Source organism: Nothobranchius furzeri, chromosome 16 (assembly GCF_043380555.1).
Source record: "Nothobranchius furzeri strain GRZ-AD chromosome 16, NfurGRZ-RIMD1, whole genome shotgun sequence".
NCBI lineage: Eukaryota > Metazoa > Chordata > Actinopteri > Cyprinodontiformes > Nothobranchiidae > Nothobranchius > Nothobranchius furzeri.
This window is the reverse complement of record NC_091756.1, coordinates 38,274,573-38,302,001: the sequence shown is the minus strand read 5'-3', so window position 1 is coordinate 38,302,001 and position 27,429 is coordinate 38,274,573. Positions and strand designations below refer to the sequence as shown.

Here is a 27,429-nt window from a genome sequence, read left to right as displayed (position 1 = left end):
GTTGGGAATCTACATCATTACTTTATAGCTCGGCGGTGATTGGCTGTTGAGATTCCCGGTTCTGATTGGGCAATTTGCTGTTGGGCAATCGGCGATACTTCCGGGTAAATTTGTTGTTGATGTCAACATGGCGTCCCAGTGCAGTCTCTCTACACTTTTTCCTTTACAGAGTCAGCTTGAATGTGATTTAGATGAGGCTACGACTGAAGATAAGGAACAACTTGTCCATCAGTATCTGAAAAAATTAGACGATGGGGAGGACATGAAGACGCCCGATTTCCACCCAGGTTGAATCAAGTTTCAGCTTTAGCCTAGCAAAGCAGCTCTGCTAAAGAGTTTTACGTGTGTTTTCTAACTTACCGTTTAAACACAGTTCTGAACTTGTTTACAAAATGAAGTAACTGATTACCTGCGTTTATTTATTTTTTGTGGTAACCCAAGAGTTAACTCCAAATGGTGTCGGGCATAACTTTCTTACATTGCATTTTTTTGCTCCTAGTAATTTGAGCAGAGCTGCAACTAAATTTAAACTTTGACCAAAAAGTAAAGCAACTACTTTGTTTAGGTCTGACATTCCAGTCCTCATGAGGAACCACAGCAAAAAAAAAAAATTTAAAACTTTAAAAGAAACCTTTATTTCCAGCGGTTGAGACTCAATAATAGACAGCATGTCATTACGAAATTTAATGTTTTTCACTTTTATTCATGTAAATAAGTTTTTCTTAGACTGAGGCTCTTTCTTTTTCATTCATAATACTGATTATATTTATAATGTCTGTTACTAAACCAGGGAGGAGATCATATAGCGTGTTGGCAATAATTAATCACACCAGTAGATGGTGACCTTTAGCCCCACTACCCTGCCATTCAGCTGGAGTTTCTCCCCATAGATTACTTTATTGCTTCAATATTAATGCATAACTTGTTTTGTAACCAGCATAAATTAGCATAGTCCTCAGTTTCATCGTACAGTCTTGTGGAGTGATAAATAATTCTAATTCTCATTATGACATTGATCATGATTAATACAATCTCCAAAAATTCAGAAACATTGTGCATCGGCCCTGCATTATTCTTAGCTGTACTTTTCTAATAGAAATATAGGTATGAATCAACGTCTACACCTAAAGTAGCATTATTTTTGTTTTTTCATTTTTTATTTTGCTTCTTTATTTCATTCAAAGAAAAAAATATGTAAAAAAAAAACAAGATCAGAATAAAATCAATAAACATAAAATTCTATCCAAAGGAGCAGACAGAAGAATACATCTTATGAAGCTCTGCCCCACATCAAATATGGTGTAATCATCGCGTTATAGAGAGTTAACATTCCAGAATTATTCAATAAACTTTAAATTCTGTGTAATACTGCAATGGCCTTAGCTATTGTACCCTTAATGTGTATAATATGGGGTTTCCATGAAAGATTTTCATCAAACATAACACACAAAAATTTGATTTCCTTTACCCTCTTAAGTCCCATACCATCCATTTTCAACGATACGTTAATTTTCTTAAGATGAAGTGACAACCTGTTTGTGTCAAACCAGTTTGTGATTTTCATTAACTCATCATTTATCTCTTTGATACCTTCAGCAATGTTAGACCCTGAATGAAACAAAGTTGTATCGTCAGCAAATAATAAGCTTCCAAGTTGCGGAGATACATTCATTAAATCATTTATGTACAATAAAAACAGTTTTGGGCCTAGAACTGACCCCTGAGGAGCACCATGACCAATTTCCCTCAATTGTGATTTAATATTATCTATCTGAACAAATTGTTTTCTATTTTCTAAGTAACTTCTCGCCCATTGATGTGCCACACCTCTGATTCCATAGCCATGTAATTTTTGTTATAACCTATCATAATCTATAACATCAAAAGTTTTTTTAAATCAATAAAAATACTTAGAAAATATTGTTTATTGTCTGTTGCTGTTGATATTCTATTATCCAATTCCATTATAGCCATAGCAGTTGAGTGATTGGCCCTGAAGCCATACTGTCCATTATTTAGAACACTATTTTCCTCAATAAACGTATCCATCCGTGTAACAAAGATTTATTCCATAATTTTAGAAAACTGTGGAAGCAGTGATTTTGGTCGATAATTAGTAACATTTTGTTTATCACCATTCTTAAATAATGGGACCACTTTAGCCATTTTCATTGCATTAGGAAATACTCCCAATGAAAGTGACGAATTACAAATATATGTAAATGGTTCAACAACAGTTTCAATTATACTTTTTACCATGATCATATCCAAATCCTCATTATCATTAGATCTTTTGTTTCCACAGTTTTTTACAATGTCAATCACTTCATTCTTTTCAACCTTAGTAAGGTGAATGCTATTAGGATTTTCTGTAATAGTATTCAGTTTGTCTTCTACGTTTGGTTTTGTACGTATCAAACTAGTCCCTACACTTACAAAGAAGTCATTAAACTCGTTAGTGACTTCTTTGAAGTCATAAATATCAGTTTGTCCCTTGACAAAGTAACTAGGCAAATTAGAATCAGCTTTATTTACCCTGGTGGTCACACTGTTTATTATTCCCCGGGTAGCTTGTGAATTGTTTTCATTTCTGTTTAACAATTCACTATAATAATTATTTTTGTGTTTCCTTATGATTGTGGTTAATTTAGTTGTATGTTTTTTATATTTTTCCTCAGCCTCCGTCTGTAATTTAAGAACACGTCTGTACAAAGTGTTTGTCTTTACACAAGCATTCTTTATGCCATTAGTCAACCAAGGATGAAGTTCACTACCAAACTTAATTTGTTGTAATTTACAATGTTTATTATTTAGTTCCATTAGGATTTTCATGAATTTATCATATGCAACATTAACATCCTTAACATAAACTTCATTCCAGTTTTGTATCCTGAGGTCATGAATAAGTGCATCTATAGCTTTAACAAAAGTCTTGTGACAAGAAGACACTGGAATCTTTAATCTAGTTATGAGAGTTCAAAATAACTCGTTAGAAGTCATATTTTGTGCAGGATTTAGTGAGTCTGTCGTTAATTGTTTGTAAAATTTGACCCAGCTAGCAGTGCATGCGAGGTAAGCATTAAAATGACTGTTTTGGTGTCATCAGGTTTAGAGTGGCTGAACACAGAGGGGCCTCTGTCTTTGAACAAGGAGCTGGCCGGTAAAGTGGTGCTGCTGGACTTCTTCACTTACTGCTGCATCAACTGCATGCATATCCTGCCTGATCTGCACCAGCTAGAGAAGAGACACTCTGTTAAAGGTTGGTTCAGGCATATAAAAAAGCCAAAATGGTGGGAAAGTGTTTTTATGTAAATGAGGAAATATTTGATTTTACACATCGGTGAACAAAAAAATCCACTTAACAGAAAACCCTTTAGCTGGTCGTATTTAAATAAAACAGCAGCTTTAATTAAATCTCTTAATCGGTTAATTACTAAAATGATTAAAAAAATGAATAGATTCTTTTGTCATTTGTCTTAAAAACAAGGCAAACCAGAAAATGTTCTTTACTCCTCTGCATGTCTTCCTTATCAAGAACATCCTGCCTGTCAGTGGAATTTCCTTCATATGCGTTTGGCGAAGACAGATTGAAATGAACCGATAAGCTTCATAAGAAGAACAAAAATCACGTGATACAATTTAATTTCCCTGAAGTGCTGCACTGAATAACCAGCTATTCGCACACTCGCACTAATTATGCAAGTCTTTTAAACCTGTTCCACAACAGCTTTTCTCTGCTTTTTAAAATAAGTTTTGTTAATGGGTGATTTGTTGGTGCTGGGTGAGACTGATGCTGTCTGTAAAACTTTGTTGGTTTGGATCTTTTCTTTTGAAAAATGCAGAACGGCACAAATAGCTTATTTTTTAAACAGACTTCACAACTTCTAGTTAAACAGGTGTGTGTGTGTGTGTGTGTGTGTGCGTGCGTGCGTGCGTGTGTGTGTGTGTGTGTGTGTGTGTGTGTGTGTGTGTGTGTGTGTGTGTGTGTGAGACAAATAAGTGACTGTACAGTGCTCGTTAAACCTCAGATCTAATTAGCTGAATAGTTAATTGATGAAAGATTAAAAATGACATAAGGTAGCTCAGACTAAAACACCGTGGCAGAAGGTTGCTGCTGATCTCATTGTAGATGCACATATTGGCTTGTAGTGCGGTGTTATTTACCACATTCCTTGAACCTTGACTACAATTGCCTTTGAGAGAAGGCAGACAAAGTGCTGCTGCTGCTGCGTTGTGTCGTCCAGCATCAGGGAAACGTGCAAGTTCACTTGAGAAGGGGAAGCTGCAGTACAACCTCTTATCTAAGCTGTGAAGAGATGGGAACTAAAAATAATCCCAAGCTGCAGAGTAACTGGCTGGGCTGCTCAGAACTGTATTCTGCTGTATTTTATGGTATTGGAGTAAAATAGCTGCTGCTTATGAAGCATAAACAGGATACCTGCCTTCAAAAGAGCTGAATTTATATTTTAAACCTCTGAACCTTAAAGATGAGGCTGTAGAAGGCTATTAGGAGATCTTGATTGAATGAGGGAACTAATAATCATGATATGGGACACCAAAAGGCAAATATTCATAAATTACTGCAAATCAATAATTTTCTGACTCTGGCCTACATGCATTTCCTATCGTGCTTTGAGTGATGAGCACAAATAAAGTAATATTAAAACTCACTGAATCCTGATTATTTATATATAAAACTGTCTGCCAGGGACCTTAAACTGTCAATTAAGACTGAAAAAGATAAAATGATGTACATATTTTAAGTAGTTCCAAGACTTTTCCCCCAAACATGTCAGTATGATTACATTTTATGTTTTTGTGAAAAGAAATCCTCATATCTTTACCAAATTGTAACCTTGTTTTTTCTTTCTAATCTAGTTATATAAGTAAGAATTACTACAATTACCAGAGGGAACCCATTAGCAAATTGTGTCAAAACATATGTACAAATATTCGTGAAGCCAACAGAAAAATAATTCTTACAAAAACAGTTGTAGCTCGTGCTGCACGGAGAATTCTGAATTTAAATGTTGTAAATCCTACAGAAACCAGGAAACTCTGATAGAGTCGTGAGTCTGGCAGAGCTCAGTGTCATACTGGCCTTATCTCTGGTTGGCACCGCTGTGAGTACATTTTGTTTGCTGCTCTGGTCAGTGAGGTGTGGGAGCCACCCAGTCCATTCACTCCCACAGTCTCCCCCCCAATCCCCATCCCCCACCCAATCTGTGCTGCTACTGTACCCACTGGCAGAGGAAAGTGACAAAAATGGAGATGAGGAACTGAACAGAATAAAGAATAGAGGACAAGTTAGGACAGCAGAATGTCCCAGAATATAATAATAATAATAATAATAGCTAATATGCATTTAGTTCTGAAACAAATGATCTGAAAACATATGGTCTGTTCCGGCTGCAGATCTCTTCCAGGGTCTCCTGCCTTATATCAAATTAAGTGAAATTGTGTTGAAGCTGAGTCGTTTTAATCAAATTTAGTTTATTTACATCTTTCTGTTTCAGAAAAGCAGCATCTTGAATGTAAAGCGTGTGCAATTCTGTAGAATGTAACTGTGAATCAGATACAGGAATAAAAGCATATAGCTAGTGCATGTTGCACAGCTTTTGTTGAGATTTAGAATCGTAGAAATGATTTAGTGACTTTCTGCAGCAAAACAGGAAGAGTCTATCAGGCTTTCTGCTCTCTGAGATCTTTTTAGGGAATTTTTTAGACTAAACCTGCTATCGTTGTCCTGACGGTCCTTTAGGTCCAGATTTCTCATCATGCTTTGTTTTAGTGAGACGCCGCACTCATGTAGGCGAAACAACCATCTAGTTGTGATCTTGCAGTTTATTATTTATGATTATCATTAATTAAAAGAAACATTTTTCAGTAAAGTGATAGCAGCTGTTACGTGTGATGGAGTATTGTTGTGTTTTATTGTCTGTTCATATTTGGATCCAGTTTTCTGACTGTGCTTAATTCCTCTCCTCCACAGATGGATTAGTGATTGTTGGCGTGCACTCGGCCAAGTTCCCCAATGAAAAAGTAAGTGTTGTTTGTTTGTCCGGTCTGTAGATTTTCTGCATTTTAAAACTACAACTGATCAACAAACGCCAAGGTTTTGTTTGTTTAGTTGGGGTGTTTAACGTGTGATAAACATTTGTTTAGGTGGACATCTCAGCCACGATGCTGATCTGCGTTGCCATGGCTACACTAAATTCAGATTCATCATAATTCTCTCATCAACAGCTTTTTGAAGTCTTCAAGTTCACCATAATTGTTTAAAAAGAAACTCTAAAATCTGTTTTTTAGATTAGTGAGGAAACAGATTTCGAGCTGAAACTGTTAACTTTATATTTATTGTGTTACCAATGAACATTAACTACAAACCTCGTTTCTCCAGTTTGTTTGTTTTAGAGAATTTAATATCAGCTAGCATGACTCAGAATAACATTTTTCTAATATCTCTGTGGCTGAAGATGCTTATTATACTCTAATATTTGCATTATTTAGTCAAAAACACAACTTTTTGCTCAATTATTTGCACCAGAAATGATCAACACAGTTATTCAAATGAGGGTATTTAGTACAGCTTATGAATTAATTTTCCTATTCCTGAACCTCTGAAGGTCCTGGACAACATCCGCAGAGCCGTGCTCCGCTACAACATCTGCCACCCTGTGGTGAACGACAGCGAGGCATCACTTTGGCACGAACTGGAGGTCTCCTGTTGGCCCACGCTGGTCCTGCTGGGACCTCGTGGAAACTTGCTCTTCTCCCTGGTGGGTGAAGGCCACCGCGACAGGCTGATGCTCTTCACCGACAGCACGCTCCGGTTTTATAAGGAGAAGAGTCTGCTGAAGACTCACTCTGTGGGGATCAAGCTGTACAAGGACTCTTTACCTCCCAGCATCCTTTCCTTTCCGGGGAAGGTGGCTGTTGACAGGAGCAGCCAAAGGCTGGTGATCGCAGACTCAGGGCATCACAGAATTCTGGTGGTGTCTTCTACAGGTCAGCTGCTGCATACCATCGGAGGTAAGGGGTGGTTGGAAGGTCTAATTCACATGTAGTAACGGGAAAACGAGGGCGAATCAGTGGTGATAGTTGGACTCTCATGGCTCAGCGACTCTCAGCGGAGTCACATGGTCAGCATGTGCTGGCCCCAGATCAGCAGAGAGGCTGGCAGCAGCAGTGATGGAGACATGCTGGTAATTGGCATTGATGTGTGAACAAACAATGGAAGAAAATGAAGGATGGCTTTTATTTCTGTGGGGCTGACCCAATCTTTTTATTTAATTTTTTCCCGTGTCCTGTCTGGCTCTGAAGCAAACAGAATTGATATCTGAATGCTGGTGACAAGCCTTACAGATTTACTCTCAGGTGTGACATCAAAGCTTCTGCTTTAATGTCACACCTGATACTTAAAACTTTATTGTTATTGTTTTCTGAATGCTTTATAATTCCAACCAGACACGGAGACAGAGGTGAAGGAGAAAGGAAGAGACGAAAGGATGGGGGGTGTTCCACAAAAATAAACAGTCAATCATGAACAAGAGTCTGCTTCTAGACCTGCAGAAAGAGAAAAACGAACCAAAAAATAAAAAAGGGGGACGCACAACAATACAACTAGAGCAAGCTATCACTGCGTCAACCTGATGAGGAAATATAAAATCAACATTGTTTAGCTGAACAATCACACGATAATAAATCACAGTGCATTTAGTGCCAACCACAGCCTTAAGACATGTGTTGAAAATGCCCAAGCCCTCTGTTGTCGCTTGGCTTCCCGGGGCTGGAGGCTAGGAGGGGGAGCTGACCGTCATGTTGGGATCTGGGGTGGTAGGATGCTTTGCTCAGTGTTGGGCCTGCTCATCATCACCCCCAGCAGAAAGGGGCGAACTCTGGAAACCGGTGATGGTTGTACCCATTGTGCAGCAGTACCGGGACCAGAGTGAATAGGGTGTGTATGGGGAGCATGAGTGGGTGTCTAGCGTTCATTTTGTAAGTCTTGGATTGTATGTGTATGTGTGAGCATGAGGGAGGGAGTGTGTGTCTGTGTATGGCTGTATATGTCAGATGGGGTCTTGGACTCCTCCCCTCTCTTGGGACATCTTGTGCTGCTACACACCTTCGCCTCCCCTCCCCCTGCCACATTTGGTGCAGAGTGTGGTGCCTTGGTCTGTCTGTGTTCACGGGTTTAAGATATTTGGAGTCTGCCTGATCGATCCTGGTGGCTGCCTGGTGGGATCTGAGTCCATGGGCTATGTTGGTTCCCCGGCAGGGCTGGTCGCCCCTGAGTCCCGGGGGGAATAAAAAAAAAGAAAATGCCCAAATCCATACTTATGAGAGCACCATGTGAGCACCTGTGTGTGTACACGCGCATGTATATGTAAGGCTTCTCTATAGGAGCGTCCAATAGAGAGTGTGAGGGGCCACAGATCTGCCCCCAGAGATGTCTAGGAGATGGAGGAAGCTCCAAGTCCCAGAGATCCAGGAGCTGCCCCAGAGCACAGGAACCCCAAGGAGACTGTAACCAGAAAAGTCCTGGCCCCTCTCGAGAGGCGCAGAGGATCGCCCCGGGGGGGGGGGGGTCACAACCAGCAGCCAGCAGAGTCCCGGGAGATATCAGCGGCAAGCCCACAGGCCCGCCCGCAGCCTCCCACCCCCAAGCTGCCGATCCCGGAACCCAGCGACCCGGGACCCTGGAGCGACCTCATCTTTATGAACACACATGGATAGAAATGCTAAAGGTTTTGTTTCTAGATTCAGAAGAAGTCAGACGTTTGTAACTTTTCTGTGTCGAAAGCTAAATGTAGCCTTGAACAGTCTGACGTTGGCTAATGAGAACACTTTTCAGTCCCTTCTGTCTGTTGTTCACTCACAGAATGTTTATATGGCTGCATTACAAAGCTGTTAAACATTACTGAAGTACACTAAAAACTCTACATGAGACAAAACCTTCATGACATTTTTTTTATTGTTGTTAGTTTTACAACATAATTACAAATAAATATTTATTGTTTTTTGATTAAATTGCGTATTTTAGATGATTATCTATTTTAAAGAGTCATGATGATTTGCTAGAATGAAACAGAACTGTGATAAATACTCATCAGACTTTATTAGGTGCATGGCTGTTTTGTGGTCAGTTTATTGATGTGTTTGATTTACTTTGGTTAAATGTTTGATTTTAATACTGAGCAGCCACAAAGTTAAGATTCAACAGCAGGTTTAGTTCAGAGGTCCAAACCCGATCAGGTTCAGAAACATTGTGCATCTGCTATTATTGGTGATAATTTAGCATTCAGATAAGGTGGAAAACGTTTAGATATCGGCTAACAAAAGTTGTCCACTAGATGGGGCTTTCACATGTATAATATTGAGTCATTGTCATGTGACTGAAGGTGGTACAGCTTCTTACCCCTCTGGAGGCAGGTGTTGCAGATTTGCAACGTTAAAACCTACCTACCTGGTTACTCCACATACGTATTTCATGAGCATTTTTAAACTCAGATGTACCCCTGAAGGACTTAGTTGTCCGTCCTTTTATCAAAACTTATTTTGAACCTGAGAGGGTTAACGTGACATTAACGTCGCCAACCTACACACATCTTTTCATTTATTTTATTATCGAATTCTTTGACATGGGCTAAATGATTTCGGGTAGAGTCAGAAATTTCAATAACGATACATTTTTGATATGTTGTCCATCCCTACTATGAATCCTCTCCCTTCCCTAACATTCATCACCATGTGTCCCTAATCATCCGTAAAAGCACCCGTCCAAATCATTTCTATCTCCTTGTGCTGCGTGGGTGTTTTCTCTGGGAACTCCAGTTCACCCCCAACCCAAAATCCTAAAATCCTGACACATTACCCTGATGGATCTGTTCAACTTGTCCGCAATCAGCATTCAAACAGCATTTCTACAAGAAAAGCAGTTGATATAGTTTTTATAATTTTATTGTTCTGCTGTATGTGAACCCACTCTAAGCAGGTTAGGTTAACAACATGTCTTAAGATTCAGGAAAAAACGTGTTGGTTTATGAAAGCTTGATTCAGTTTTTGTTGAGGTTTTTGTGTGTAAACACCTCATTTGTGTCCGATAACTTTCCGGAAATATTTTTTTAGAAACAGAGTAAGCTCTGTGACTTCATGCTGTTTTGGAAATGTTTATTTAGTTTATAGCTCTTACGGGGAAATGGAAATGGTCAGAATCAGAGTCTAAGCTTCATAAAGATTGAAACAAGAATCTGTTTTGAAAACTAGAATTGGTACTCCTCAAAGGATCCTTACACCATTGAGCTTTACAGTTATTGGCGTCAGTATCGGTAATAGAAAAACCTAATTCTCACAGGATCAGCAGATCTGGACTAGAAGACACTGGAAGCATGTCTTGGTCTGTTGAGTCTGGATTTCAGCTGCAACGTTCAGATGGTCAGGTCAGAGTTTGGAGTCACTGTTCAATGGTTCAGCATGTTGGTGATGGTGTAATGGCGGAGGGGTAATCTTGTCCAACTTTGGATTCCTCCGTACCACCTCAGCCTCAGGGTTTATGATGTTCCATGGATTTAGGCCCCTATGCTGTCACTTCAGAACCTGAGCTTGGATTCAGGAAAGTTTTGGAGCAGCTCATTTGTGGATCTCAGAGCTCTGGTCTTCACACCTACGCCGAAGGAAACATTGTCCAATGATTATTGACACTAAAACTAACACGCACTGCCATAGATACTAAAGAGTTTAGATTAGAAGATCATTTGGGTTCTGTCAGATTAAGGATGTGCTTCGTATATCTTTGACTGTTGGCTGGAATATTCAGATAGATCAGAGGAGCTCCTGTGAAACTGACAGGTGACGTCCTTTCCTTGTCATCATTTCTGTCACAGGATCTACAAGAGGAAGACAAGATGGTAGCTTCTCTGAAGCCTCCTTCAGCTCCCCTCAGGGCGTTGCCATCAAAGAGGATGTTGTGTACGTGGCCGACACAGAAAACCACCTGATACGAAAGGTAGCTTTCCTCCCGTGCTCCATCATGTCTGCATCGCTACACCTGCCTGAATGTGTTTGTGTTTCTGTGTCAGATTGACCTCTCACAGGGACGAGTCAGCACTCTAGCTGGAGTTGGTGCTCAGGGGACAGACAAAGAGGGTGGAGCCATGGGACCTCAGCAGCCAATCAGCTCTCCCTGGGATCTGACTCTTGGCACAGCTGGTAGGCTATTTTGTGGCGTGCCGACTGGAATTTTATGGGCTATGTGTCCTTTCTCTCTGCTCACCTCACACTCTCCCTCTCTTCTCCACTTTGTATTCTCTCTGTGCCCCTCTCTGCCATCAGTAATTCCTAAATCTGTCCGATCTTTCATATCGTGGAGACTCCGACGAGCCTCTTTGTTCTGCATATCAGATTTTAAGCAGATTGAGGTGAAGGTGAAGAGGTCTGTTAACAGGAAGTGATTTAAAATCTGCCTGCAGATAGATTCATAAAGAGGTTGTGCCTCTCACATCTTGTTTGACTATTAAACCATCATCAGATGGTGCTCCTTCTGTCTTCCTGTCCATTTGGGGCACTTTTGATCTAAAAATTTGGCTTTACCTCAATTTCTGCTGCTTTACGGTGTTTTTTGGCTGTTTACTCTTAAAAACCAAAGTGAAAACAGCATTTTTAAGGTAAATATCAGAGAGAAAAGACTAAGTTAGGCAGCTGTAGTAACATATTGAAGATGTTTATGATTTATATATATATATATATATATATATATATATATATATATATATATAATAGTTTCTACAATCTGTTTAGCTCTATTAGATCTAACTAATCATTAGATGGTTATAATATGTTAGCTGTCATAGTGACATCTTAAGCACACCTGTTCCCACTACAAGCGGCAAAATAACTTCCATCAGTGTCTGTCTCCAGAGATCACCAGTACAGACACAGAGCTCCACCTGGACAGGTCTCTAACATTGACCTTTTGTGTCTTGCCCTCCTTGTGCAAGGTGTCAACAGTCAAGTCAGCAGTCTTCCCCATGATTGTGTAACCTAAAGAACTAGACTGAGAGACCATTTAAAGGCCTTTGCAGGTGTTTTGAGTTAATTAGCTGATTCGAGTGTAGCACCAGGGGTCTTCAATATTGAACCTTTTCACAATATCCTAATAGAGCTCCGGACCCCACGTGACTCTCAGTTAGTGGACGCCATTTTGGCATGCAAAAAAGGTAAACAAACACGGATGTAACCATGAACATGAACGGGATCCGCTTGGATTTTACTTCGTCGGAGTTTACTTCACACTTCAAAACAGAAGAAATCGTTTTATATAGTCAGAAATTAAATAGACTGAACATCTCCGACCCTTACCGTGCCCCTGGGATACTTTTTAAAAATGCCAGAAGCTGTCGGAGCGGACTTCTTACCGGCACAACACCGGACCTGGCCGGGGAACCCCTTGGGATTTACCCGGCCGGAGGAGCTGGCTCCGGCGGCTGGGGAGAGGGAAGTCACGCTACTGCCCCCGCAACCCGACTCCGGATACGCGGATGAAAATGGATGGATGGACGGACAAATAACAGATTTACCCGTAAGTAGTCTCGGTGTGTGACCTGACAATTGATCAACCATTGCTTAAAAATTAAATACAGCTTAGCCGGTTAATTGCTGTGATCATAAAACCCGTAAACGGCAGCACGCAGAACTCACGAGGCAACGTTTTACGTGATGTTTACTTGCTGCTATGAGTAATAAGACAGAAAAAGCCACGCCAAAATAAGTTTAGGAAGCCCACTAAGAATCATAATAAAAGCATTTAAAATAAATACCATACACAGTTGAGGAAACGTTGGTTTAAGTACCTGATATGAAGTGGTCGCTGCATAAGTGAAAACCTTTACTCTCGGGATCCCACAGCTTCATTTTCGCCCGGTCACTAGCGCGTTTTATTACAGTGATCCAACGTTTGCGGCGCTCCGGATCTTGGAGAATCCTGTAGATGGCTCATTCCTTATGTCGTCCACGTCTGTTCTGCATCCTGGGGAACAACAGGAATCTACCATATTTCCCGTTTGATTGAGTTTTCTGACAATAACAAATAGTCCAGCTGCCAGCTTCTGCATGTCAATATGGCGCCGTTTCGATTTGAACTTTTGCATGCCGGGAGAAGTGACGTCAACTCCCGGAGCTCTATACTCTGAGATACTGAATTTGGGATTTTCATTATTTATCAATTATAATCATCAAAAATAAAACAAAAATATAAATCTGGCTCATTTGTGCTTGTTTCAGGGACTGACATTTGGACATCTCATCTCTGATTGACTAAGCAATGTGACTCAACCACTGACTCAGTTTGCTCTGCAACGTTGATGTTTTATCTCCAAAAATATTTATTTATTTGATTTATTTGTTTGTGAAGCCCTTTACTGCTGCCAATTAAGGCCGCCCAAAGTGCCGAACACAGACAATGCACAAAATCATAACTGGTCATAAAATATGTGTTGAGCGAATCAACTTATGCAATGACTAATATCAAATAAAAGACAACATGTGCATAATGCACATGTATAAAACATAAACAAACATGACATATTGTAACAAAAAAGACAAACAGGGCAGATGACCCTGCTGCATCTAAATAAAAGACCAAAACCCTTTGCGGCCACAGGGTTGTCGGTGCCTGTTGTGGTGGCAACCCCTGAGCGCGCTGGTGGACACCAGCGGTTAGGTATGCTGTCAAGGTGAAGCAAGAGTCCTATCGGGTCTTTTTGGCCTGTGGGACTCCAGAGGCCGCGGATGGATACCGGCAGTCCAAGCGGAATGCGGCTCAGGTAGTCGCGGAGGCAAAAACCCATAAATGGGAGAAGTGCAGTGAGACCATGGAGCAAGACTTCTCTGAGGCCGAGGTCACTGAAGTGGTAAAAAAAAAATCCTCAGTGGCAAGGCCCCGGGGGTGGATGAGATCCACCCAGAGTTCCTTAAAGCTCTGGATGTTGTTGGGCTGTGTTGGTTAACGCAGCTTTGCAGTATCGCGTGGACATTGGGGGCAGTTCCACTGGACTGGCAGACTGGGGTGGTGGTCCCCCTATTTAAAAAGGGGAACCGCAGAGTGTGTTCCAACTACAGGGGGATCACACTTCTGAGCCTCCCTGGTAAAGTGTATTCTGGGGTTCTGGAGAGGAGGGTCCGCCGGATTGCCGAACCTCAGATTCAGGGGGAACAATGTGGTTTTCATCCTGGCTGTTGAGCACTGAACCAGTTCTATACTCTTAGGGGGATCTTGGAGGGTGCGTGGGAGTTCGCCCAACCAATCTACATCATTTGTAGATTTGAAGAAGGCATTCAACCGCGTCTGCCGGGGGCTGTTAGGTCCCTGTATGACCGGTGTCTGAGCTTGGTCCGCATTGCTGGCAGTAAGTCGAGCTCGTTTCCGGTGAGAGTTGGACTCTGCCAAGGCTGCCTTTTATCACTGATTCTGTTCATGGCTTTTATGGACAGGATTTCTAGGTGCAGCCAAGGTGTGGAGGGATCTGCTTTGGTGGCCTAAAGATCAGGGGTCTCATTTATAAAGCTTGTTTACAAACAAAATGGGGTCAGAAAACTGTGGAAGCAACTTTCCACGCAAACTTTGGAATTTATAAAAAATAAAAACGTAGCAGAAAAATGTGCGCAACTATAAGTTGACTAAGGACCTGGCTTAGGCACATTTTGGAAATGGAGAGCACCTGCAGTGCTGCTGCTGAGAAGGATACAATTATGAAAGCCTGCAGCATTATCACTTGTACCACTTTGTACTCTCACAGAACAAGCAAGCAACCCCCCCCCCCCTCACACACACACACACACACACTGCCACATCTTCGGTCGCCGCCCGGGATGCCTCGTTGGACGTTTCGTCCAGAGTCACTGGGGGGAAAAAACGAGATTTGGTTTTTTATATTTTAATGACGGACACATTTGATCTGCATTAATAAATGGCTTAAACTTTACCAGTCTCCTCTGCATGGCCAGTGTCTCCCTCCTTCTCCGGCGCAATGCCATTCATGCTTGTCGGTCTTAGTACTACTGAAATCCTAATGGCGAGCGGTGGGGGATCAGAGGTGCCAGTGGCAGACACACTCTGACGGTGGTAAAACATCTTTTATTTATTTATTTATTTTTTGCCTTCATCTTCAGATTGGACCATTTTTTGTAATATCTGACACAGATCTCTCTGAAGAAATCACAGCATTGATGGCTGTGCCACTACGTGAATTTTCTCTTATCTGTCTTACAAAAGCACTTCCTTTCGCTTTTCCTTTTAATTAATTAATTTTTTTTTCCCCATGTCCCGTCTGGCTCTAAAGCAAACAGAATTGATGTCTGAATGCTGGTGACAAGCCTTACAGATTTACACAACAGAGGTGCGCTAAGATAAGATTTTATAAATGAGACCCCAGGTCTCTGTTTTTTGCAGGTGATGTGGTCCTGTTGGCGTTATCGGCCAGTGAGTTCCAGCTTTTGCTGGACCGGTTCGCAGCCGAGTGTGAAGCGGCTGGGATGAGAATCAGCTCCTCGAAATCCAAGACCATGGTCTTAAATCGGAAAAGGGTAGAATGCCTTCTCCAGGTCAGGGATGAGGTCCTGCCCCAAGTGGAGGAGCTTAAGTATCTCGAGGTCTTATTCACGAGTGAGGGAAAAACGGAGCGTGAGATCGATAGGCGAATTGGTGCTGCAACTGCAGTGATGCGGGCGTTGTACCGGTCTGTCGTGGTGAGAGAGCTGAGCCGGAAGGTAAAGCTCTCGATTTACCGGTCGATCTACGTTCCCACCCTCATCTATGGTCATGAGCTTTGGGTAGTGACCGAAAGAACGAGATCACGGAGAGAAGCCATTTGAGGTGGCTCATGCATCTCGTCAGGAAGCCTCCTGGACTTCTCCCTGGTGAGGTTTTTCAGGCACGTCCAACTGGGAGGAGACCCAAGGGAAGACCCAGTACACGCTGGAGGGACTATGTCTCTCACCTGGCCAGGGAACGCCTTGGGATTCCCCCGGAGGAGCTGGCCCAAGTGACTGGGGAGAGGGAAGTCTGGGTTTCTCAGCTTAGGCTGCAGCCCCTGTGACCCGACTCCAGATAAGTGGCTGAAAATGGACGGACGGATACTTATAAAAATTATTAAAGAGCATTTAATTTTCAAAACTTATTATGAAAAAATACAAAACCTTTCAAGTAGTTTTTATTTTGCATTATGATTCATTTTCTTAACAATGCAACAAAAATATAAACAAAGATGAAGATATTTAAATAAAATACAAGCTAAATATGATGAAAACACAAATTTATAAATAGTTTGAACTGAATTTCTTCTACATTCTTCCTGATTGATTTAATTACGTTTCATGTTTTTCATTTCATCACAGAAGTTTTGTTTTGTTTCACTAGTGGATAAAAGCAGATGAAATGATGATTTGCTGTGTTTTTTGCTGACAATATTAAATAAGGTTAAAGGTTTATTGCTTTTCTCTGCCCCCGGTTGAACGATGCTCTGATCAGTGGGTCTGGGGTTATTGGAGGTCAGACCGGCGGTGTGCACCGGCCGTGCAGGGAGAGAGACAGAAAAAGAGAAGCTTCACAAAACTCGAGCATTTTTAACGGGAGACACAACTGCAGGTGGAAATTTGTTCAAACTAAATAACGGGAGATGTCAAAATTTGGAAGCCTGTGTGTTTATCATGTGTTAGAAAACTAACAGCATTTAAGGAAATGGTGTTAATGAGCTATTAACGCAGATGAGACTTGACTCTCACCAGAATTATTTACTGAGGATGTTTTGCTGTTCAATATCAGAGTCCTGAAACTGAAACTAGGTCCGTATAACCAACGTTACCCCATGAAGTACTCCTGAATCCACATGCTCTGCTGCAGCTCCAGTCCAAAGCTGACGCAGCTTGACAAAATTCATGCACAGCAGTGGTTGGCCCAATCTGATAACTGATAAAATGACATCAACCCTAAATTACCATGCAAATTATTTGAGTATTCATTAAGTATAACACATCCCAACCCAATGTTTTTGTTTCACCAGGACAAATGGTGTCGTCATCTGGGTAATGAAATATTTATTTTTTCACGTATCCTCTGTAATGCACTCACGGACCACTAGGGATACGCGTACCCCTGGGTGGGAGTCACTGATGTAGGAGACTATTTTCATGTTCAGCCTGTACAAAAAAACTCAGTGACTGATTCTAATCAGAAATAATAATTAAACAATATTTTTCAGTGAACCACACCTTTAACAGATTTGATTATTGAAGAAGTTGTTCTGCTGCGTGCCTTTAGGGTTATGTATGACGACCTTCGCCCTGCTAAGTGTGTCAGTGGGCGCTCATGATGACCAGACAGGTTGTTGTCATTCCTGATTGATTTCTGACTCGTTGACTAAATAATCCCAGCTGCTTGGTCGTTTCCATCCTTTGCTCTGAGTTAACCTCCCTTAAGCAAGTCTCCATCTTGCAAACACATCAGCAACGTTTGTGAATGGCTGTTGAAAGGTTAGGAGGGTATTTTTATGTTCTACCTGCATGCGTAGGCGGAGCAGAGGACAACGTGCTGTGGATCGCCATGGCAGGGACCCACCAGATCTGGGCTTTGTTCCTGGCGGATGGAAAACTGCCCAAAGGAAGGTGAGAGACTTCCCATAACCACAAGGTCATCTGGCAACAGCAACCTTAAAACACATTCAACTTTTTATGACTGGAAAAGAATGTGCATCTCCTAATTTAGATATATGTGTAGAGATCTCTGTTAGGTTCTTTTTCTCTAATGATTATTTGCTCTACAGCGAGTCCAAGGCAGGGATGTGTGTGCGATGGGCCGGCAGCGGCAACGAGGAAAACCGAAACAATGCCTACCCTCACAAGGCGGGCTTCGCTCAGCCCTCAGGGCTGGCTTCTGCCCCAGAAGAACCCTGGAGCTGCCTGTTCGTGGCCGACAGTGAAAGCAGCACCATCCGCACACTGGCTCTGAAGGACGGAGCCGTCAAGCATCTGGTCGGAGGAGAGCGGGACCCGCTGGTGGGTGCAGCCTCATGACAAACTCATAAACAGTAGAAAAAGAAGTCATACAAGATCCAAAGTGACCTTGAATTACCAGTCTCTAATGGATTTAGGGCTTACTTTTATTTTATTTTTGCTTTAACGTGTCCAAAAAAGACAAATTTAATGCTCAATCATTTAAAGATAATGAAGTGAACAGCAGCCTTGTGTGTCCTCTAACTCAAACCCTGTTCTAACAAACCTTTAGGCAATCACAAGGGGTCAGGGCTGCTGTTCCACAAATAGAAAGTATTGATTTATTTTTATTTTTTAATAAAAGTCACAAACAGCTTTTCTTGTTTTCTAACATAACACATTTTTGTTGTGCCGTAGTTCCCCTGCAGCTGTTTTGTGGTTGTTCAGGGATTAGTTTTGTTGTCCTGGTGTTTTATTTGAGAATGAATATCAAAGAGATGTGAATTAACTCCAGGGTCACGTACAGTTTATTTATGTGACCTGAAAGAATTTATTTTAGTTTGAAGAATTAATTTAGGATATATTTATCAGAGGTAGTAAACATGTTTGGACCTGGCGTTCTGTTGCTTGTTGTTCAGCTGAGCTTTAAGAGTCATGAGTTGTTCTTGACGTGTTCGTATCTTTGTTTGATCTCATTGTGTCGACTTTGAACAGAACCTTTTTGCTTTTGGGGATGTTGACGGAAAAGGAGTGGACGCCAAGCTGCAGCATCCTCTCGGCGTTGCCTGGGCTGCTGAACAAAAGCTGCTCTATGTGGCCGACTCCTACAACCACAAGGTAAATGATGAATGTCACGAGGGGAGCATCTCTCCCTTCAGTCTCATTAGGCTCACTTTGGTTTAATTGGAAGGCAGTTAAACCTCATGTGTATGTATTAACATACAACATCAATGGACTTTTTGTAAACTGACCTTTAGTTTGTGCTCAGATCAAAGTGGTGGATCCAAAGACAAAGCTGTGTAGCACGTTAGCAGGAACAGGGGAGGCGGGAGACGCTCTGGGCCCAGAATTCAACAAATCTGGCTTCAACGAGCCTGGAGGACTCTGCATCAGTGACAACGGGAAGCTTCTTTATGTAGCTGATACCAACAACCACCTTGTCAAAGTGCTGGACCTGGACACCAGGACTGTCTCTGTGGTCAGATTTGTGTGTTTGTGTATTTTACATGTTATGCACATTCGGGCGATTAATTTTCCCTGAAAATCTTTGCTGTGTCTGACTCTGAATAAAACTGTGATGTAGAAAGTACCTTTCTCCTTGCTTTGCTTTCAAACACACATCTAAATCTTCTTCCCAACAGTTCCCTGTCTTCGGTGAGTGCCTGGACTCGGCTCCTTCAAAGACTTCGGCTGCTACCAAAGTCCCAAAGCTGCCTAAATCAGCTGTCAGGAAGGAGCTGTCACTGGTGACGGCATCTGCAGGACAGACTGTCATCATGTCACTTATGATCTCACTTCCAGAAGGAGCCAAACTCAACAGAGAAGCACCGAGCTGCTGGGCGCTCTCGTCCGAGGGTGAGACAACGCTCTTACAAATGCCCTTCACATAAATGATTTCTTCTCATCAAGCCATGACATATATTTGACTTCTGACTAATGAAGTCTGGTTCTCGTTAGTCATCCGGCGTTACGTGCCTTTTAGTATGGATTCATTCATCAGGCAGGATTTTTTTCACACCTGTAGGGGTTAGATGGAAGGATGGGTGAAGTTCTTTTCCCCATATTTATTAAAGGTGTGGTTCACTCATTTAATTAATACATTTTTTGTTGTTTTTAGTAGGAATGAATGTAAGTCATACTCTGGGGAAATGACAGCTCCAGTGCACCAGTTTCAGGAACTAGAAGTGAGTCCCATCATAACTGAGTCTCAGATGACAGGATTTGGACTCTTATTTCCTGAAATTTGGGCATCTCACCTCTGATTGGCTAACCGTAATGTGACTCTACCAATTACTTGGTTTGTTCTGCAACATTTATGTTTTATCTCCACAAATACCACAAGCCTGAAGGAGTTCTTCTCTGTTGTGGAGTTGCTAATGCTAATTTGCTAACAGTTAGCTTCTACTTGTCGAGAAGTTCTCTGATGATTCCTGGACGCTAAACCAACAACCGCTTTCCCGTCATGAGTAAAGATGGGTGGGTCCATGAATGTTAAGTGACAGTGTGATGTAGCTAACTAAACATTTTTTATCACCTCACCTGGTTTGTTTTCATACTAGCCCTCCAACTTTATTTATATGTGCTTAAAAATCAAATGGTTATTTCTTTTTTATTTAATTAAAGGGAAACTGTCATAGTTAAGCAACAATGGTAATATCGTTCCAAAAAGTTGTATTTAGTCTGAAAAGAATATAAATTGTCAAAGCAAAGTTGTATAACACAAGCATCAAAATAGACTTATAAAAATACTGAACTTAAGCCGAAGAATCACAAATCGTTGCATGAAGTAACAATGACATCCTGTGGTCAAATCTGGGTACTGCAGTCCATGTATCCAAACATACAAGTCTGCTGTGACCAGATAGGGATCAGCACCAGAATATGGTAGATGACAAACAGACAGTACGTTGATTAGTAGATAAATACAATTTATAAAAGTAGCTTTGGATCATTTTAAATCTGACTATTTACTTCTAATTCACCATTAAAATTCCAAAAGGGTTCAAATGAAGGCAACTGGATTTCTTTGGTTTCTTGAAGACATTTCACTTCTTATCTGAGAAGCTTTGTGAATTCTGACTGGAATATGGGAGTCAAGCTTATAAGCTGTAGCTGTCTATTGTTTGTCTAAGCTCGACTCTCCCATATTCCAGTCAGAATTGGCAAAGCTCCTTGGATGAGAAGTGAAACGTCTTCAAGTAACCAAAGAAGTCCAGTTGGCTTCATTTTAATCCAGTGTTTCCCTTACATAGGCGTAGCCATGGCGGCCCGCCACGGCGGAAATCCCAGCGCCACACCTACAAGATCCCAAGTTTTATTGTTTTTTTTTATTTTTTTCGCGCTGTTTCCCAAAGAAGCAGCAGGAACTACTCTGTTGTTGCTTGTGATCACAGCCAGCAGACAGCAAGGAGGAGGAGGAGGCAGGGCAGGGTGGTTACAGCTAGGGATGAGCCGGATACTCGTTTCAGACTAGTATCCGGTACGGATAAAGCATTTTTGACGAATACGAGCATGAAACGAGTAAAACGAGTAAATATCTGTAATCGTGCTGAAGGAAAATCCTCACTGGGTAACTGACTGTCTTCACGCTCTGTGATTGGCCAGTCACATAGAGCGCCCGCCCCTCCCTACACAAAAAACTCTGCAGCCGGGAGCTCAGTCCAGCCCATGCATCCACACACACACACAGACACACACACAGACAGTAACGGATCTCTCTGTGCTTGCTTCACTGTTGCTGACATTTCTTCAGAACTCCCTAGGTTTTCTTCAGCTCGCCTTTTTCGGTTGAATATTTAAAGTCACATTTTTCGTAGCGTACGTGGTGCGTTTGACAAGGCAGAGCTGAAAACGGCTCGTGCATGCGTCGGTCACTGCCTCCGCTCTGGTCGGGTTTTTAAATTATTTTAACTCACTCTCTCTCTCTCTCTCTCTCTCTCTCTCTCTCTCTCTCTCTATCTCTCCTTCTCTATCTCTCTCTCTCTCACACACACACCTTAATCAACAATGTTTTGTTTAACTGTGTGTGGGGAAATGCCAACAACGTTAGGAAAAAAATCAGTTTAAATAAAAAGAAATCAAAAGGTTGTGTCTGGTTCTAGCATTTCATATTTCCTAGTTCCTACTGCATGAGTTCAGATGTATTAATTCATGCACTTAAATATTAATGTTCTGATTTTATTGAAAAACTTGTTCTGTAATAGTTCCGTTACTATTGTGATCAAAAATATTTAATCTCAATTCTGAGGCTGCTCTGTAAATAGTTTTCAAATAAACAATACACATATCAACTTCTGATCGATCCATATCAATTTCAGATTTAAAATAATGTATTGATGTAAACCACACCCACTAATTTCCAAATAATAAATAAGAGGTGCATTCATCTGTGTATCTCCTTTGATCCGCATTAGTGATATTTTCAGCACCAGAACAATGAAGAAGAGAAACAGATTCCTGAGTTTGTTAGTAATTTTATTTATTAGGTGTATCTGATCTGTTCTATTTTTCTCTGAAATGAGATCAAATCAGTGCTTCTATGGGTTGTCTCTCCTCTCTGCACTAGAACAATGTACTTTATTATAATGTTCACTGTAATGCATCTTGATGTTCTTAACACATAAATTAAATCAAAGATATTGGTCAATAGTGCCAAAATTGACAGTTTTAATTTGTGTTTCAGTCATTTTTATACTAGCTTAAAAATACTTCATTAAGTCTACTAAGCAGGGGTGTAGAAGGTTTTTAATAGGGCCAGCCCAGTAATGATCTTGGACCAAAATAAAGGGGGCAGAAAGTCAAATAAAGGGGGGCAGAAGGAGATGTTTTTCCAGACGCCAAGAAAAATTAAATGCCAAATCCCCCTGCAAAGTGTGTCACTGAGAGTTTAAAACAAAAATTATTCTTGTGCAAATATTGGTGTATTCACCTTTAATACTAGTTATTAAAATGCAGCAGTTGCTGGATTGGTGCAGTTCAGAGTGGAGTGCATCAAATAAAACAATATTAACATAAAGGTGAGATGTGTCATAATTTCACCCCCCAACCCCCACCCACCCATCACCCACCAACCAACCACCACAGCTGGAAAAATTCCTAGGGGAAACACTGTAATCCATTTGAATTACCATGACCTGGATGACTGAGAACCTTCACCAGCATATCACCGTTAGCATTGTTAGCTCAACAATAACCTCTAGCTCTTTACTCGATATTAGAGCCAATTACACAAAAAGGATGTGTGGTTTCAAGTAGAATATGTACAACTGAATAAATTATTTTTAAGTAGCGATTTGAAAGTTTGGAGAGTTACAACCTGAGAAAGAAAACAGTTGAACTTCCTTCAGACATTATTGAAAAATTTGACTGTTTTGTGATTATTTCACTGTAAAATTCTTACTTGGTGCAAGTTACGAGATGCTTACACATCTGGCAGGAAGCTAGGGTAAGCATAGAGCGTAGTGTGGGAAAAAACAAATGTCTGACTGGAAATATAACTATGTAAAACATCCGTGGATGCTGTGTCATAGAACTGGTAGGGTCACAATAGAATATAATGGTGTGTTTTTTGATGCAGCCAGTGTGTTTGGCCCTCGTTCTGCCACCAGTTGTACTTCTTTGTCAGAGCCTCTTCAATTCCAGCTGACATCTTGGCCTCACGCCTAAGACATGAATGAAATCTTAATCGAAAACTTGCTTTGAAGCACTAGCAACATGTTATTAATTGTTGGACTTTTAAATCCTTAATGTTTCTAAAATGATAATCAACCATGGTCCAGCCCGAGGATTGGGTGTGAAGTGTTTTTTTGTTGATGCTGTGTGAGTGACAGCTGATGTTCTGCTCATTAAGTGTTTCCATCTCTCTGAGCCACGTAACAAGCAGCCAGCCATATCAGTGTGCTATTTATGGAACGTTTCGATAAGACGACATGCCTTGGTTCACATAATTAGCTACCAGGCTATGTTATGTGATCCTCCGCTGTCCTATTATACAGAGTCTAGACTCACGCTGATCAGATCAGCACTGAGGCAGGAATTTTAATGGATCCAGTAAGGGGTACATGCCAGATCTAAATTGTATTTTTTTATTTTTTTTGGGTGGATTTTTACAAATGGCTTCCATGGGACCCCGTGTTCGACATCAGCTTCATTAATCACTGCGGGCACGGATTCTGTCAGAATATTTTCTCACAGTAAATCCAGCCTTTTCCTCAGGACTTTATATATATCTAGAAATATATATGCACATATACATACATATATATATATATACACATGTGTGTGTGTGTGTGTGTGTGTGTGTGTGTGTGTGTGTGTGTGCGCGTGTATATATATATATATATATATATATATATATATATATATATATATATATAATTTCTCTTTTTTGTTGGGAGCATAAAAAAACAATGTTCTCACACACTTCATCTGATTCAGAGTGTGGGTTCAGGTTGGTGTTGTGCTTCAGTCAATAGATTGCACAGACCACATTCAACAATAAATTTAAATGCCAGGCTGACAGACTCGTACAAACAGATCTGATCTGTCAGGGCTCAGACTAAAATGGGTCTAAACTATGAGCTGAGCTCAGTTTTCATCACGCTGGCTGTGAATTCTCCAAGGAGGGCTCAGTCAGTCAGCAGGAAGGTACCGCATATCCATGTTCCCTCATCTCGATTGCTGCAGACCTTTCCTCTGCCTCTATGAGTACTTGGACTTTTGTGAATGTCTGGGACACAAATGGTTTAGACTAGGAATGTCCAATATTATCGTCCGATATTGACATGAAAATGAAATATTGGGAAATATCTGCACTCCTTTAGTGACCCAGCTTTTACTTACCATGCACATGTTACACATCAAATTCTTCGGCTTCATCTCCACTCTCTCAAAATGTCAAAATTTGACAGATCTGAGTTTATTTATTTTTTTAGATATATTAGTTTTATTTGGCACAACTTGTGAATAATGAGGAATTAGCCCCGTGTAGGGGCTCTGCTGTCTCTTACAGCGTGTAAGCACTAAAACAAGCTCATGAATCTACACCCAAGACTTGCCTTTCTTAAAACATTTATGAAGATCTTCATTTGTCATTGTAACTACAATATAAGCAGAAAATACATTACTGACTATTACAAACATCTTAGCGTCGGGCTTAGCAATTAGCCTCCCTTAGCATATGTACGCTAATGCTGCTTACATTTTATCGACTAAATAACTTTAACACAAGCCCAAACGTTTCCTAAAGAAATTGGTACTTTCAAAGACAAATGTTCTCCAAGAAACAAACGTATAAAGCTAAATCAGCGTATTCATGATCCGTTTTTTCTCGTCTTTCTGCCTAAATGTAAGATTTAAACACTGGGAGCGTTGGAAACAGAATCTACGTCAGTGATAGGTTGAGAGCGCTCACTCTGTTGCGTTTCACACCGACGGTATAACAAACATTGTAACTGTATTATCTCAATCTGATCAGTTTTCAAAACCTAAAACATTTTAAACTTATCATTAATTCACTTGTACTATTTATTAATTTATTAATCAATCTTTTCCCCATCATGAACTTAATAATTATCGGTGGCCTAAAGGCGTCACAGAGTGCTTGTCACTCTTACCTCAATGAGAAAGTCATTCAGCTGCTCTCAGAACAGGAGCATCGTAACTTTTTCTTTTTAAATGACTCGTAAGGCATTGCTGTTGGAGACAAATTAAAAATGGCTTTTTTTCTATTACTAACTTACATGGAAGTAGTTGCAATTTTGCAAAAAAAATTAATCATTTAGGTGGCTGACATCACATATCATGTTCTGCCGGTTTACCCGTCTCCAAAATGTGCTTACGCCAGAGTCGTAGTTTCCTTAAAGGTGTGGTTGACGGGAAAAATATTTTTTTTATATAATTTCTGATTATAATCAGCCACTATGGAATTTTCATGCAGACAGAACCTGAAAAAATCTTCTACACATATCTCCTGCGTTAGCTAGGATTTGAAAATCTTCACATATCTATGTCACACTGTGAATTTGCATTCATGACCCCGTCAGTTTTTTTAAAGCCCACACAGGAAGGCTTTTTTTTTAAATTGGCAGCGAGAAGAGAGAGCGGCAAGTGGCTTTGTGGTAGTGACTACAACATGGCTGAATGTGTTCTGTTAGCCAATCAGAAGCAAGGTGTGTGCATATGAGTAGTCCGGCTGTTCTCAGCCCACTTCTGTATCTCAGAACAGGAGCATCATAGCTTTTTTTAATGACTCATAAGGCATTGATTTACACTGCAAATGTATTGAATAAATGAGTAAACCACACCTTTAAAGTAGCCGTTAAGTGGGTTTTTTTTTTATAAATCACAAAGATTGCATAGAAAGTGACTTTTGCAACTTCATGACCCTTTTTTGCACGTTGGGCCTCCGGACATTGTGCCTTAATGAGAGTTACAGCAGCAGAGATGTCTGAAAGTTACTGTACGTGTTTTCAGACATTATTAGTGAACACAAAGGTGTCTGTCTAGTCAGAATTGGAACCGTTGGTCTTTCTTTAGGCCTCTTCCTCAGATATGTACTCTCCCTTTGAGCTTTTGTTTAAAATCTGTTCTGTAGGTAACGACTGTCTGCTGGATGGTCAAGCGACGACTGGAGAAATCTTGGATCTCTCGCAGCCTCTCTCTGTCTCAGCCAGACTTCCAGCTGTCCTACAGAATCCAAACGCCAGCTTCACGCTAAGCGTGTGGGTCTACTACTGTATGGAGGGGGGAGAAGCCTGTATGATGAAGGCAGCATCCTTTCACCAGCCTCTTCTTCTAAACAGCAGTCCTGGAGGGGGAGAAGTCACCGTGGCGCTGCCTCTCATCATCTAAAACCTTCCAACCACTCAGCATTGAGATTTACACCCATGTTTGCTCTGTTTACAACACTGAAAGAAGACGAATTGGTTTTGAGAGTTTCTTGAATGAAATGAAAATTGAATTTCAGGCTCCTCAGATGCTCGTGCTATAGCATACAATACTACAGTACTGTGATTTATTAGCCTGTAAAAGTATTTGCATTATTTTTTAGGCTGATACTTGAAGTTTATAATAATAATAATAATAATGCATAAAATGCAGCAGCCTGTTAACTATGAATTCTATAACAGCGGCAGGCTTATGGATCAATACTAGGAGAACTTTCCCTCATGTTATGGAGACTGGATGAACACGGATCATAAAAGATGTTTTCTGGATTCAGTAGAAAGCCTGATTAGTTTTAACAGCAGGTGGTAGAGATGGACTTCCTGTTGGTTTATTGTTGAAGATTTACTCATTTCTACAACAAGAAAATTAACTTTCAGATCTGGTGAATAGAATATTTTTCTACAACTTCAAAGAAGTCATTTCTGAACAGTTTCTGAATCAATTTCCCTCAAAAGCATAATTTCTTTTTCATAAATTCCTTTCTGTTCCAACTTCACCAAAAGAACTCAGTCAAAAAGAAAATGTTTATTCCAGCTGGTGTTTAATTCGGTTTTAGTCTGTATTTGAATATGAAAGCTCTGACACTATGATATATACTTCATACAAGAAGACCATTACAATAAGAAAGCAAAAGTATTCGGTGTTTTATTCATGTGAAGGGAGAAAGAATAGAGGCTGATATGAGTGTCATCTGTCTGTTCTGTGGGGTTAAGGATGCTTATCTATGCAGAGACTCATGTTTATGAAATCACACTGGAGAATATGTGTTTGTTGCATATT

General features: G+C 40.7%; 1 protein-coding gene across 1 annotated transcript; it reads left to right on the top strand.

Moving 5' to 3' along the window:
* The first annotated feature begins 84 nt into the window (after window positions 1-84).
* nhlrc2 (NHL repeat containing 2) lies at window positions 85-26,762 on the top strand. The gene is made up of 12 exons (XM_015963126.3): window positions 85-287; window positions 3,107-3,259; window positions 5,993-6,042; window positions 6,627-7,032; window positions 10,884-11,005; window positions 11,079-11,208; window positions 17,562-17,655; window positions 17,814-18,045; window positions 18,697-18,819; window positions 18,971-19,180; window positions 19,344-19,557; window positions 26,297-26,762. Exons 1-12 carry the CDS (start codon window positions 128-130, stop codon window positions 26,551-26,553), a joined length of 2,151 nt encoding a protein of 716 aa, XP_015818612.3. The 5' UTR covers window positions 85-127; the 3' UTR covers window positions 26,554-26,762.
* Window positions 26,763-27,429: the final 667 nt, after the last annotated feature.

What these genes read in the sequence shown, in the direction of transcription:
- nhlrc2 (XM_015963126.3), top strand. Translation starts at nt 128, where the DNA reads ATGGCGTCCCAGTGCAGTCTCTCTACACTTTTTCCTTTACAGAGTCAG. An exon ending in GAAGAGACACTCTGTTAAAG is followed by an intron (nt 3,260 to 5,992) that starts GTTGGTTCAGGC and finishes TCTCCTCCACAG; the next exon opens with ATGGATTAGTGATTGTTGGC. An exon ending in GAGGAGAGCGGGACCCGCTG is followed by an intron (nt 18,046 to 18,696) that starts GTGGGTGCAGCC and finishes GACTTTGAACAG; the next exon opens with AACCTTTTTGCTTTTGGGGA.